Source organism: Pongo abelii, chromosome 5 (genome assembly GCF_028885655.2).
Source record: "Pongo abelii isolate AG06213 chromosome 5, NHGRI_mPonAbe1-v2.0_pri, whole genome shotgun sequence".
Lineage (NCBI taxonomy): Eukaryota > Metazoa > Chordata > Mammalia > Primates > Hominidae > Pongo > Pongo abelii.
Genome location: NC_071990.2, coordinates 125189459 through 125205411, shown reverse-complemented (window position 1 = coordinate 125205411; position 15953 = coordinate 125189459). Strand labels below are relative to the sequence as shown.

At 42.9% G+C, this 15953-nt stretch overlaps 1 protein-coding gene across 3 annotated transcripts in view; it reads right to left on the bottom strand.

The window, feature by feature from the left end:
* NKAIN2 (sodium/potassium transporting ATPase interacting 2) overlaps positions 1 to 1276 on the bottom strand; it is a 1031975-nt gene extending 1030699 nt beyond the window's left edge. The window contains exon 1 of one of the 3 annotated variants that reach the window (XR_008526413.2): positions 845 to 1242. Coding sequence is in view for 1 of the 3 variants with exons in the window: in XM_024249088.3 (XP_024104856.1) it covers positions 845 to 898 (54 nt within the window). In the remaining 2 variants the exon portion in view is untranslated. Of the gene's footprint in view, positions 1 to 844 lie in introns of all 3 variants that reach the window. The other 2 variants (XR_008526414.2, XM_024249088.3) reach the window with 2 other exon arrangements.
* Between the last annotated feature and the right edge of the window lie 14677 nt (positions 1277 to 15953).

The window sequence follows — 15953 nt, the reverse complement described above, 5'->3', positions numbered from 1 at the left end:
TAACTCTCTACTCAGACCCTCCTTCCATTGCCCTTAGGGAATTGAAATTCAGAGACATGACGTTTTCCATTATTGGTTCGTTGCCTCTTTGCAACTGTACAACATTCCTCAAAAAGTACATACAATTCTCCATCCTATAGGATCAAACAACAGTATCTATTTCAGGAGCAATAATATGCATAATGTAAGACAAAATATTTTTTCCTGGAATTGTCTGTGTTAATTATGATTTAAAGGTTACTGGTTGCGTCTATGACAATGGTGTTGCTGAGTTCACCTAAGTATTTTTGTTCAATCTGCATACTTTAAAAACTCAATGTGGCTTCTAAATTAGACTGTTGTAAGGATACCATCTGCCCTAAATAGTGGTTTTTTTAGAGCATTATACTTAACACTTTCCTTAAAAAAAGAAAAAAAAAAACGTGTCTATGAAGAAACAAAGATACTGCAAAATTAGTATAGAGTAGAAAAGTCCAAAATTCCGTATTCCTCTGTTTAACACCTGTACAGTAAATTGTAGGTGACAATCACGTTGTTACATGAATAGGAATGCAAAGCATAAAGAACAAGAGCTACATCTTGCTTTGCCTAAAGAAATTAAAGACAAGTTTAACCCGCACCTGCCAAACTGTCTTAAGAGGGACAGAAATAGGTGGGAACGGAAAGGCTCACCTCTCCTGTACCCCAGAGTGCGTCTCCCTGAAATCATCTTCAATACAGGCAATATATCTGTCACCTTCTATCTTTTTCGTCCATTCTAGTCAATGGCAGACCCTTTACTGCATTCCCCTGCCCACTATCTCAAAGACACATTACAGAATAAGGGGACCCAAGTGTCACTTACCAGTTGCATGCCACAGATAAAGATAAGCGTGCACCTGCCACTGCAATAACCCATGGTTTCCGAGACCCCTGCCACAGCCAGACTGTCCCACGTCGGCCACCGTCGAGCCCCCACTTTATCCAATCAGATCGCGGGGAAGGACACGCAAACCTGCCGAGGGCTCGGGGGCTCCGGGCTGCTGCTGCTGCCAGCGTCCTGGGAAGTGACAGGCATTAGGACCTGCTGGCGCGGCGGCGGCGGCGGCGGCAGCTCTAGCCGCGCCCGCCACACATACCTTCACTCGCTCGGTGCACACGCCGCGCCGCGGGCAGCGCCGCCTGCGGAGACGCGCCCGGGGCCCGCAGGGGCAGCAGCGGCAGCCTGGCAGCGCCGCCGCGCCCTCGGGCATCTGGCCCCCGAAGTTTCGCCCCTGCCGCTCCCCGCGCCGCTCGCCTCACGCCCCCCAGCGCGGCCGCCGCCCGACGCGCGCTCGCCCTGCGCTCGCCGCCCGCCGGTTCCGGAGGCGGCAGAAGCGCGCGAGGGCCGCTGCCCGCCTCCCTGCGTAGCCCGCGGCTCCTCGGCGCCCTGCGTTGCGGGGCCCGGCGGGCGGGGGTGGGGCGGGGATCGGGGCGCGGGCCGAGCGGGGGCGTCCGGGCTCCGCGGTCCCCGGCGGCTGCTGCAGCGGCTGCTGCGCGCAATGATGCGGGTCCGCGCCGCGTCCCAGCAGCGGCGCTGCCCCTCCCTTCGCCCAGATGTGTGAATCCTCCTCCTACAACAAATCCTTCAACCTGCTCCCTGCCGCCCCCTCCCAGGGGGCCAACTTTGAGGACCGCAGGGGCTGCCGCCCAGGCGGCCGCACGCGGCGGTGTCTAGGCGGAAAGGAGCGGCGCGAAAGCAGCGGCGGCGGGGACCGGGGCCTCGGGGCGAGGAGTCTGGGCGGCATGACCGCGGTTTGCTGAGCTGGAGTCGGTCCTGCTCCCGGAGCCGAGCCGCGGCACTCCGCGGGAGCGAACCGAGTGTGTGTGTGCGCGCGCGCTCGGGGGAGAAGGGACGAAGAGGAGGGTTAGGGAAGGAGGCTGGGGTCATGGAACAGGGGTGCAACCGAGGCATCCAGAGCGGCCGGAAAGCCCGAGTGGCGGAGAGGCCAGAGGTGGAGAGAAGGGGCGCGGCGGCCCCGGACGCACCGCCCAGCACCTGGCTCCCCTGGGCTCCTGAGGATCTGAAGGGTCGGAGCGCGGAGAGCTACGGAGCCGACCCTGCTTGGGGAAGGGGACCTAGTTGCTGTTGGAGTTGGGAAAAATTAGCAACCGGAGGGAATAGGGATGCAATAAGTTGCTGTTGCTGCTTCAAACTGTTGTTTGTTTTCACTTAAAATATTAAAGAGTCGGAGACTAGTTTAATACTCAGTTACTTCAGCTTCACAGCAGTCCCGGCTGGGTGTGGATTCCTAGTGGAGATGCACCAGCCTCCGCTGAGGACCGGCCTGAAGCTGTGAAGCGGCTGCTGCCTGCAGAGACAGGCTTCGGAGCCCGCTGCTGCCACCTGCGGGCGGAAAGCTGAAGGGCGCAACATGCTGGCCCAAGTGGCTGCCCCTGGGGCGTGGGTATTTAGGACCAAGTTTCCTTTTTAGTCCTGGCAGCTAAGGAAAGCAATCCTAACTTTTCCAGGAAGTGAAGATTATTTGTTGAGATCCACTGAGGAACTGACTCATTGGGGTGAAGTGTCGCGATTGATAAGAGGATGGTTTAGGGAGCTAAATAACAACCAGCTCCCTAGCACCTTTCTTAAGAGATTGAGATGACGAAGCCACATCAAGCAGAGAGCTTTCTGTAGCAACTGAAACTTGGCGCCTACTGAGAAAAATGGCATTTGTACAGGATAAAGTTATGCTGGGAACCACAAATAAGGATCCGGAATGATTGCTTCCTTTGAATAAACATTATGACGTATCAGAATGACTAAATACAAATAAATTGAATAGGGCAGAGAGACTATTCTCCAGAGCCTGGCACTGAATTTTTAGAAACGATTTGTCAGTCCTAGGGAGCCAAAAAGGGATTAACTTTGTTAAATTTATGGAGCACAGATACTTTATTGCTATAATGAGAATGTCTGGTTTTAATCGCCCCATTTGTAAAGGGGCTTTTCTTCTGAAAAGTGCCTTTCAGTGTTTAATAAAATTCCCAAGAGCCCAATATATGCTCTTAGGCACTGCAAAGCCTCGAAGGTAGTAGTTCCACAACCTTTGGTAAAACTGAAGCCAGAGTTATCTAGTGGAAAATGTTTCTCTTAGTTGCTCTTCTGTCTTTATACACGTTAGCTGTCCTGTACCTGCTAGGGTTATAGGTATTTTGCATTGCCAAACAGAAAGCTGTAAGTTAATTGACTGTTGAAAAAGTTGCTGCCGCATTGTCAAAAGCATTCTATTATCTCCTCAAATTTATCATAGGAACAACACATTTATATGCATCCCTCCATAATCCTGCAGAGGTTTCCCTGCAACCAGCAGTAGCCTCAGTAATCTTTAGGTTGTATAGGAAAGCAGAATGCTATCTGTAGCTGACTGCAGCAGTGCCCCACAATAGTTCTTGGACTGTGCCCTTTCAGTCTATGCTTGCCTTTTTGTAATCACTTGGGACAGTCTGTTTTCTAGCCATTGGAGGTGCTTGGCTGAACAGTAAGGTTCCAGCCCTAAGAGCTACCCTCACGCAATAATGGATGGGAATTGGAGGATAAATACCCCAGCTTCTTCAATCCACATATGGGAAACCTTCAGACATGTTCTAGTCTACACCATTAAGGTCCCCACCGAGATTGAGCCCTAGGTGCCCACAGTAGTAACTGGCTCATTCATGCGCTCTGAATTGGCTTCCCTCTCTTCCATGCCTCATCTCCCTACTTTCATACCATTGCGTCCTGGGATCACCTCCGAAATAAACCACTCAAATCCTTGTGTCAGAGCCTGCCTCTTGAGAATCCCAACCTCAGGCAGTCTCCAGGGGCTTTTATACCTCATCTGACGTCATTGGCACAGTGTTCTCAGAAGTGTGAACTACAAACAATGTTGAGACTTGACTATGTGCAACTACTGCCTTATGTACTAAACCTACATCGTCTCATTCATTCCTCACAGGAAACACATGAGTTGATACAATGCACATTCTGAAGATATACAAACTCAGAGAGAAATCAAATATTTTTATCACGGATGCACATGTTCTTGGTGGCAGAATTAGAATTTGAAGGGCATGATTATAAGACACCAAAATTCACTTTTCGAACTACTGTACCACACGCCTTTATTTCAATATACTTCCCTGTCATTCTTTTAGAATTCCATACGAAAGTGATGACAAAAATATTTAGAAGAATAATCACACATATTTTATCTCTAAATTGGCATCACATCCTTTACATACAGTATAGGCAATGCCTGACTTATGAAAGGGCACCCTAGTTATAGATGCAATTCTATAACTTAATGTGGCTATGCACTTCCTATTCTGTTTTCTATTATTCCTGGAACTGAGTGTCTTAGTAGAAGAGACTAAAAAGAGAATCCCAACAGTTCCACAGACGTGTGTGAAGGAGAGAGATGTCTCCAATTTGAATGTTGATTGCATTTTCACTTAGAAATGAGGTCATAAACTGTTTTGCTATATAAGGTGTTAGACCCTTTGTTGACTAATATGGTGACATAACTATTGTGAATTGCCTTGTTTCTATGGGGAAAATGTGCTGCATATTCCACACCTCCATCTGCCTCACCTTGCCATACTGTTTTAAAGTACTTTTCAAGGTTGTTTCAGATCTATTATCTCATTTATCTCTCAGAACAACTCATGCAATGCAGTAGGCACACAGCCACTAAGTGAGCCGGGTTGCAGACTGCTAACACTCAATCACTTCAGCTACACCAAAAGCTCAAGCTTGGCATTGCAACTCTGCTAAACAATTTCACTGAGTTTTATTGCCTCCATTCATTAGTTTAAAAGCATGAAAGCAACAATTAGTTCTCTTGAAGATTTTTGTGGGTACATAGTAGATGTATATATTTATGGGGTACAGGAGACATTTCGATGCAGGCATAGGATGCATAATAATCACATCTTTACAATCACAAAACCAACCTATATGATTCATTGTATACATTATATATTTTATATTAACATGGATTTTTTTCTTGTTTGGATAATGACTAGGAAAATGATAGTATATTTTAAATATTAATGGCATATAAGATGAAAATAGCCACCAGTTCTTCCATCCAAAGATAATTTATGTCATTTTTATACAAATCATTTTCTAACAAAAATAGGGTGATATCATGCACAACATCTTTTAACCTGCTTTTTTTTCATTTGACAATAGACCAAAAACATGTATCCAGGTTATTAACTATTAAGTTCACGGACTCTGCAGCCAGACATTTAGTTTCATAATCCAAGCTCTGCCATTTATCAACTATGTAGTCTTAGGTAAATCGCTTAGCTCTTTGTGCTTTGGTTTTCTTATTTATAAAATGGGAGGGGTAATAATGCACATACATCATAGAGTTTTTGGGAGAATTTAGTAAGCTTCAACTAAGTAAAACTTTTAGAACAATGCTGTATTAGGGCTCTCTAGAGAGACAGAACTAATGGAATATATATATATTTATATATATATATGGGAGTTTTATATATATATATGTTTTATATATATATGCCATATATATATATGTTTTATATATATATATGCCATATATATATATGGGAGTTTATTAAGTATTAACTCACAGGATCACAAGGTCCCACAATAGGCTGTCTGCAAGCTGAGGAGCAAGGGGAGCCAGTCCGAGTTCCAACAATGAAGAACTTGGAGTCTGATATTCAAGGGCAGGGAGCATCCAGCATGGGAGAGAGATGCAGGCTGGGAGGCTAGGTCAGTCTCACTTTTCACATTTTTCTGCCTGCTTATATTCTAGCCAAGCTGGCAGATGATTAGATTGTGCCTACCCAGATTAAGGGTGGGCCTGCCTTTCCCAGCCCGCTGACTCAAATGTTAATCTCCTTTGGCAACACCCTCACAGACACACCCAGGATCAATACTTTGTGTCCTTCAATCCAATCAAGTTGACACTCAGTATTAACCATCCCAAGTCTACCCTTTGTCAACTTGAACCCATATGCATCTTCTGATATCATACATAATCTTCAAATAATGACAGTAATAAGGTCATAATTATGCCTAACATAATACAGCTATCCTTCATACAAACAGAAACCTACCAATCTCCAACCCAAATACTATTACATAAAGTTAACGATACTTACATGCTCATGTGAAGTCAAAAAATCTTATGTCACATGATAAAGGAGAAAGGAAATAAAATGAAGATATTTTCTTAGTACAAGTGTATACATGCACAAACATAGTTTTAACAAAAGAAGGAGGAAATAACTCATGACAATTACAGTCCCCATAGCTGCAGCTGGTCACGTGGTCATAGCGGTATTGATGACTGCCTTCTTCTACTACCCATTCTGTATTCCCTTTGTCTTCAGCAAGCACCTTAGCAGGGTGTGTGTGTGTGTGTGTGTGTGTGTGTGTGTGTGTCTTGTTTTTTTCCTGGTAGAGTGACGGAAACCTTCATTCCTGAAGGGTCTGGTCAATTAGTCCTGTTTGGATTGGGCTGTTGTACTTTCCATTGACCTTAATCACAGGGCATGGTAATACTAAGAGACACCCTAATGGATCTCCTGTATTTCATGCATACTCTTCCTTACATTCGTGGTGGGGTAGTACACTGATTTCTTCTTGATAGTCCAGGTCAGTCATCCCAGCTAATACTGTAACTCCCTTCTTAGTGTGTTGACTTAAAAGTAGGAAGAGCCCAAAGTGTCTACATGGGAATTTTAACTTTTAGCTTAATGGAATCATTGTGTCTCCTGGTGGCAGCATTCCTCCTTCTGGAACTAAGACCTCTAGGCCAGCAGAATGTAATGTTGTAGGAATAGGAAGCAAACATTTTGTTAGTGCTACTTCCACTTCCACCCATTGAATCCTGGACTCATGAATCCTGGCTATGGGAGAAACAGTACCATATATTGGGCACTGCTTCTGAGCATACACAGCCTTCTGGAGAACTTCGCCCCAGCTCTGCAAAATATTGTCACCTAGTTGGTGTTGTAATTGTGACTTCAAAAGGACATTCCACCATTCTATCAATCCAGCTGCTTCAGGATGATGGGGAACATGTTAAGACCAGTGAATTCCATGAGCATGAGCCCACTACTGCACTTCTTTAGCTGTAAAGAGAGTGCCTTGGTCACGGGCAATGTTGTGTGGAATACCATGACAGTGGATAAGGCATCCCATGAATCTACAGATGATAGTCTAGGTAGAAGCATTGTATGTAGGATAGGCAAACCTAAATCCAGAGTAAGTGTCTGTTCCCGTGAGGACAAACCTCTGCCCTTCCCATGATGGAAGAGGTGCAACATAATCAACCAGCCACCAGGTAGCTGGCTGATAACCCTGAGGAACGGTGCCATATCGAGGACTCAGTGTTGGTCTCTGCTGCTGGCAAATTGGGCACTCAGCAGTGGCCATAGCCAGGTCAGCCATGGTGAGTGGAAGTCCATGTTGCTGAGCCCATGTGTAACCTCCATCCCTGCCACCATGGCCACTTTGTTCATGGGCTCATTGGGCGATGACGGGGTGACTGGGGAAAGAGGCTGAGTGATGTCCACAGAACAGGTCATCCTATCCACTTGATTATTAAAATCCTCCTCTGCTGAGGTCACCCATTGGCGAGTACTCACATGGATACAAATATCTTCACAGTTTTTGACCCCTCAGAGAAATCCATCCACATACCTCTTCCCCAAATTTCCTCATCACCAGTTTTCCAATCGTGCTTCTTCTAAGTCCCTGACCATCCAGCCAAACCATTGGCTACAGCCCATGAATCAGTATATAATCACACATCTGGCCATTTCTCCTTCCATGCAAAGTGCACAACCAGGTACACTGATCAAAATTCTGCCCACTGTGAAGATTGCCCTTCACTGCTGTCCTTCAGGGATGTCCTAGAGAGGGGCTGTAGTGCTGTAGCTGTCCACTTTCAGGTGGTGCCTGCATATTGTGCAGAATCATCTGTGAACCAGGTCCTAGTCTTCTCTTCTTCTGTCAGCTTATCATAGGGAACTCCCCATGAAGCCATCGGTACAGGCTGAGGGAGAGAAGGCAGGGTGGCAGGAATGGAGACCATGGGCATTTGAGCCACTTCCTCATGTAGCTTACTTGTGCCTTCAGGACCTGCTTGAGCTGGATCACATAAATACCACTTCCATTTGATGATGGAATGCTGCTGTGTATGAGCCACTTTATGGCTAGATGGGTCAGAAAGCACCCAGTTCACGATAGTGAGTTCAGGTGGCATGGTGACTTGATGACCCATAGTCAAACGTTCAGTTTCCACCAAAGCCCAGTAACAGGTCAAGAGATGTCTCTCAAAAGGAGAGTAGTTGTCTGCAAAAGATGGCAGGGCCTTGCTCCAATATTCTAGAGCCCTCCGCTATGATTCACCTCTGGGGGCCTGCCAAAGGCTCCAAACAGTATCCCTATCTGCCACTGACCCCTCAGTCACCGTTGGATCTGTTGGATCATATGGCCCAAGTGGCAGAGCAGCTTGCACAGCAGCCTGGACCTGTTGCAGAGCCTTCTCCTCTTCTAGACCAGACTCAAAACTGGCAGCCTTTTGGGTAACTTGATAAATGGGCCAGAGTAACACACCCAAATGAGAAATGTGTTGCCTTCAAAATCCAAATAGCTCCACTAGGCATTGTGTTTCTTTCTTGGTTGTAGGAGGGACCACATGCAGCAACTTAATCTTCACCTTAGAATGAATATCTCAACAGTCTGCACACCACCAAACCTCTAGAAATTTTACTGAGGTAGAAGATCCCTGAATTTTAGTCGGATTTATTTCCTATCCTCTGGCATGCAAATGTCTCACCAATAAGTCCAGTCTGTTTGCTACTTCTTGCTCACTGGATCCAGTCAGCGTAATGTCATCAGTGTAATGGACCATTGTGATATCTTGTGGAAGTGAAAAGTGATCAAGGTCTCTCCGAACAAGATCATGACACAAAGCCAGAGAGTTGATATACCCCTGAGATAGGACAGTAAAAAATATTTCTGCTCTTGCCAGCTGAAGGCAAATTGCTTCTGATGGGCCTAATGGCAAGAATAGAGAAAAAGGCATTTGCCAAGTCAGTGGCTGCATACCAGGTACCAAGAGATGTGTTAATTTGCTCAAGCAATGAAGCCGCGTCTGGTACAGCAGCTGCAGTTGGAGTCACCACTTGGTTAAGCTTACGATAACCCACTGTCATTCTCCAGGATCCATCTGTCTTCTGCACAGGCCAAATGGGAGAGTTAAATGGGGATGTGGTAGGAATCACCACCCCTGCATCTTTCAAGTCCTTGATGGTGGCACTAATCTCTGCAATCCCTGCAGGGATGCAATATTGTTTTTGATTCACTATTTTTCTAGGTAGAGGCAGCTCTAAAGGCTTCCATTTCGCTTTTCCCACCATATTAGCTCTCACCCTACCAGTCAGGAAGCCATTGCAGGGGTTCTGCCAGCTGTTAAGTATGTCTATGCCAATTATGCATTCTCACACTGGGAAAATGACCACAGGATGAGTCCAGGGACCCACCGGACTCACTGTAAGTCAGACTTGAGTTAAAACTCCATTAATTATCTGACCTCAATAAGCCTCTACTTTAACCGGAGGACCACAGTGACATTTTGGGTCCCCTGAAATCAATATCAGCTCAGAGGCAGGGTCCAGTAGTCCCTGAAATATCTGATCATTTCCCTTTCCCCACTGCACAGTTACCCTGGTAAAAGGCTGGAGGTCTCACTGGGGAAGGATGGCAGAAAGATTCACTGCATAAATTGTCGGTAATGTAGTGGGGCCCTTCCTCAAGGGGACTTGGCCTCTCCTTCATTCAAGGGATTCTGGGTCTGTAAACTGGCTCAACTCTGGAAATTGATTGAGGGGCTATGATTCTCTATTTCTGTAATTCAAATCAGTCTTTTGTACATTTAACCTAGAAGTTTTCTGTTTATATAAATTAAGTTGGAATGCAGCAGGCTTCCTATCAATTTCACTTCTAGGAACACTGTGATTAATTAGCCAATGTCAGTGCCCTACCTGAGTGAGACTATTCTGATTGTTGCTTTGCCTCCGCTGTCCATCTTGCCTTGGATGGTTGAGTGCTACCACTTGACTTCTGCCACCTTGGGATCCAATTATTCTCATTGTATTTAAATTTTGTAGTTGAGTGACTGCAGTTCCCACTGTTAGATCTCACATACAGGGAAAAGCAATTATAGGGTTCTTCAATGATGCAGGTGCTGCCCTCACAAATCTATTTCACAAGGCATTGGTCAAGGGTATATCTTCTTGGCCATCCCAGCTGAAATGAGTAGGTCTAAAGTGACTAATCCACTCCATCATCCCAATCTCTCTAAGCCTTTGGATCCCTCCCTCTACAGTAAACCAAGGAAGATCAGGCATTTCCAGCTTGCTCACAGTGGGCCATCTTTTAATCCATATTTCAATTCAGAGCTCAGTGTTCCCAGCTTCATCAGGGTCCTTCCACATGTCCCCATTCCAAGTTGCAGGGTGCCATACTTTTCTAACCAATGCCCTCACTTTAACAGTAGATACCTGGCGAGGCTGTGCATGCAGCTTTTGTTGCAAGTCAGCCACTCACATGATAACAGTTTGTGTCTGTTTTTCCACAGTTTTAGCTCTTTCTCTCCAGGAGATAAGACTCTCACTCAGGGCAGTCTTAGCAGATTTGAGGCTCGGTATCTGCTTCTGAAGACAGGAGATATAATCCCTGAATTCATCATTTTCTTTCATCACTTTGTCCACTGAACTTAAGAGGGACCAACCAGCTTCATTGTGTTCCTTGGTTCTCGACATATGGTCAATGGTATTATGTATAGAGTCACTAAACTCCTTGCCTCTTATGAGTGATGAGTCAGGAGTGTCAAATGAATTTATTTTGCATAACTCTCTAAATAGTTCCTGCCAAGGACTATCGATGCTCTCCATACTATCAGAAGTAGAGTCCTTAGCATTTCGGGGTCTAGTCATATTAAGCAGCCAAATCCAGAAACCTCAAAACCAATGAAAGAACTCCATCTTTAATATTCTGTTCTTCTAGAACTACTGCTGGTACCAAAATCTGCATTAGTCAGGGTTCTTTAGATGGACAGAATGAATGGAATATATTTTTATATATCTATATCTATCTATCTATAGATAGATAGATAGATATAAATAGAGGTTTATTAAGTATTAACTCACGTGATCACAAGGTCCCACAATAGGCCTCCTGTAGGCTGAGGAGCAAGGAGAGCCAGTTTGAGTCCCAAAACTGAAGAATTTGGAGTCCAATGTTCAAGGGCAGGAAGTATCCAGCATGGGAGAAAGATGTAGGCTGGGAGGCTAGGTCAGTCTCTCTTTTCATATTTTTCTGTCTGCTTATATTCCAGCCATGCTGGCAGCTCAAAGACACACCCAGGATCAATACTTTGTATCCTTCAATCCGATCAAGTTGACACTCAGTATTAACCATCACAAATGATTAGCAGTTAATACTTTAATATTGTTAATTATCATTATTCTGCATAAAACATAGTTTTTATTACTATAAAGAACACCAAGTATCCCAATTATTTAATTCATATCCTTTTCTTATACCTATAGCTTTTGTGATGGACAAAATAATGGCCCTCTAAATATGTCCACACTATAATTCTTGGAACCTGTGACTATATTACCTCATAGGATGAAAGAGACTTTGCAGGAGTGACTAGACTAGGAATCTTGAGATGCGGAGAGTATCCTGGAATATCCAGGAGGTCCCAATACTAATCACATGACCCCTTAACAGTAGAAAACTCCTCCAGGCTAGGAGGGGAAGAGATTTGCAGATGTAGGAAGGGGGCTATGAGTCAAGCACTACTCTCTAGAAACTAGAAAAGGTACAGAAATGGAATCCATTCATAACTTCCAGAAGGACAACATTTATGCTGACAGCTTGATTTTAGCCCACTGAGACCTGTGTCAGGTTTCTGACATACAGAATTGTAAGATGATAAATATGTGTTATTGATAACAAATATGTGTAATTGTAAAGTCCTAAATTCATGGTAATTTGTTATAGTAGCAACAGAAAACCAGTTCAGTTTGCTTTCAATGCTTCAATATTACACATTTTTAAATAAATAAATTTGTAGATAAATTTTTGCCTGGGTTATAATTATTTCCTTATAATAAATTTCTAGAAGTAGACTTGTAAGTCAAGGAAAAAAGCAAAATTGTAAGGCTTTTGATAAGTAATAACAAACTTACTGTAAGGGTGTTCTATCAATGTATCTGTGTGGCGGTTGGACAGGCTGTTTTCCGTATGCCTTTACTAGTAATTGGATATTATCATTTTTTTAAAAAGTTTCCATTTTCCATTGTAATTTGCATTTCTTTTATATAATGATTATTTATTAAAAACCCAGTAAGTGTGTTAAAATGGACCATGACCTGTAAATACTATATATCACAATGACTCCCACCTTTCTGTACTGATTTGTCTTAAAAGTTCAATTCCATTGCTTAATAAAATTATCCAGTGACAGATTCTGTAGTACAGAACCATAGCAATAAAAATCCATTTATCCTCTGCAGGCCCTCAGAGAAAATATTGAAAAGATATTAAGCAAAGATGACAGATTATGCCATGAAAAAGACCACAGCTCTGGTTATGATCAATGACTGACCAGTCAGATTTCTGTATTAAATACTACTTGGGATACATCCTTTTAAATTAAATTATTTTCATTTGTAATTTATGTACATTTTACTTTTCAAGTAGAGTGTCACGAATATACCAAGATCTCAGTAGCTATTTGCTGATGATCATTTTCATATATCAATGAATATTTTTAACATTTCAATTATATTTAATATGATATATTCTAAGCATGTTAATAAAATTATTTTAAAAATATAAGAACCTTAGTTATATTATTTTAGCAAGTTATCTCAGAAGGACATACAATTTTAGGAATGAAAATATTTGTTAGAAATTAGAAAAGCCATACGTTAGTCTCTTTATTTTCCTCTAATCTGTGCTGATTTTTTTTTTTTTACATGAAGAACTAAGAAATAAGTGTAAGGTTAAGCCTAATGTTCTAATTGTTATTGCTGTGTAACAACCACTCTAAATGATGGCATTAATGACTTATTATGCTCAGAGATTCTGTGGGTAAGGAATTTGAGGAGGTTTGGGGAGAGTTTGTCTCTGCTCCACAATGTCTGAAGCTTCAGCTGGGAAGACTCCAAGCCTAGATGTGACTCCATGGTTCAGTACAGGGATCATCTGAAGACTGGTTCACTCACATGTCCAACACATGGGCTGGAAGGACTTGAAGACTAGAACTGCTGAGCAGAGCACCTACATGTGTCCTCCCTTTGCAACTTGGCTCCCTTGGGGTAGGCAGACATTTTACATGGCAGCCGAGGGCCCCCAGGGCAGGGTTCCAAAAAACAAGGTGGAAGCTGCCCTGCCTTTTATCATCCAGCATCACACAGCTCCACTTCGGCCATATGCTGTTAGTTATAAGGAAGCCACAAGACCACCCTATTTGAAAAAGGAAGACCTCAAGTCTCACTTATTAATGGAAGAAATGTCAAAGAATTTGAATGCTATGATTTAAAACATCTATTTTAATCATTGAATCATATTATATGGAATTTACTGTCTTGAAAATTAAAATAAGTAAAAACTAAAATTTAGACAGTAATGCTGTGGTCTTAAAATAAAAAAGTTATCTTTGTGCTAATATTTTGGAGAAGCCAGCTAATTGAACATAAAGGAAATTGTTGCACTAAATGAACCAGAATAAAAATTAATAATAAAAGTAATCATTTGACTTTCAGTTTTATATACTGTGGGTAAGGAAAGTAGAGAGAACATATTCCATCCGTTCAAATTACTTCACATACTCAGAAGCAAGTTAAAAGTTGGGTTTCATTTCCTACAATTATGAGATGAGGAATAGAGTATTTAAACCATTCAGTAGAATGAGACTAAAGAAATGATTCATTTTTAGTGAGGCTATAGTAATATGTACGCTACTTTTTTTCTGTGTAATTAAGATTTATTATACAGCTTGAAAGTATCTTTCTAGATAATGTATTTACTGTAATGTTTCTTTACTTGCTGTGCTTTCCCCAGTTTATCCTTCTACAACCCTAATAAACACCAATTTAATGGAATATTAGAAAATGACAAAGAAATCTTAGGAAGGTAGATATGGTATACTTACTTATAATAGGATTAAATCAAAATCCTTATATATTGGTATGTTTTGAGCTTTTAGAGGGAAAAATAAATACCCAAACACAGTTGTTTCTTTGTAGTTAAGATGTTCAGTAATATAAATACAGTATTCTAATCAAATATATATTTTTTCTTTTTGAGGGAAAGAGGTAGATTCTTTAGTGGAATAGTGAATTTAAATTGACCTTTTAAAATCTGGAAGTGGATAAGGGTGGAAACGTTTTGGATTAGCCCTTTGTTGCTGTGAGCTGGAATACAGCACCATGATTTCTTTGGTAGGGCTGTTCCAGCTTCATCACCCATTCTAGGACTGACTGGTAAAGATGCAGTAATTCTTAGATGCTTCCAGGGGTCTTCTCCCAGGCATTCTGTGGTAAGTACGGGTGCTGCTTTGATATCTCCTTAAAATGATCTTGAGGAGGGAGGTAAGGCCAATAATCCTGCCTTTCTGAAGTATTTTTGTCTTTACATATGCCTTTTTGGCAAAACCACATAAGCACTAACTTCCAGTCACAATAAAAATATCATTAGTTATAATGATATTCAGCCCAATCACCTCCTCCTTGGGCATTACAACAGGAAAATTGTGAGTCTCCAGTTAGCACTGTTGGTGCGACCAAAGATTCCTCCACAGGGCCACAGGGGATTTCTAGATACTGTCCACACATGACTTAGGAGGCCAAAGGACACTGGAAAACTGTACCCAGAATTTCTTTCTGTCAACCACAATACCTTGCCACTTTTACTCGGATGATACTGCTCCATGCTGGTGCTGTGGGGGAGAGCAAAGGAGCAAAAACCATTTTCCTCTAGACTTTGCTCTCAATCTGTACCCATCATGCAAAAATGTCATTCTTCGCCAGGATAGGGAAGGAAGAGACCATTAAACACCCTCCTGCTTTGCTACTCCTACTTATGCCATGATTTACTTTCCACCATCCTTCTAGTGGCTGAAAGTGATGTTTCTCTGTCTTCTCCCGCCTGGTCAAGACCTCCTCTGATGGATATCTTTATTCTTCCAGGAGAGGACAGTCATAGAAGGTGGGGTACAGGGAGAGAGCAGCTGGCAGAAAGGGAGCAACAATGTTATTATACTTGTTAACAGATGCAAGGTGAGTGAAACACAGACATCCCCTTTAGGAGTTAACATTTGGAAGGTGAATGTGGGCAGAGATTCTAAAATTACCATAAAAAAAAGAAAAATGATTAAGAGCCATAAATCAATAGAGGCGAGGGCTGAAAGCTGTGGCAGTTCTGAGGGGGCAAATTTATTGCCACCTGGGTGAATCAGAAACAGAGGATTTAAGCTGGCTCAAGTCGGTAAGGTAGAAAAATCGCAGATCCAGACTCAGCAAGGAGATCAGTTTAATGGCAACACAGGAGCCTGGTGGAGAATGGAGGCAATGCTGTTGAAATGGCAGGTCTGAAGGTCAGTCTGAAGAGTTTAGGCTTTTACCACATAGGCAACAAGAAGCTCCTTATAGATTTTGATTAGAGTAGTGACAAGAGCCATGCTCTTCATCTAGCAGCTGTACATAAAATATGTAGGAAAGAAGGAACTGGAGCTATAGGAAGCCACCAAATACCACAGCCAGAAATCATGGCTTCATATTGTATACTAAGGCCAAGACATCCAGAAATGTATTTTTATTCTAAATTATCAGATCAATTCATTTATTCCCTCTGTTACTTCAATCCTTTGCCAGTGTAAATGTATATG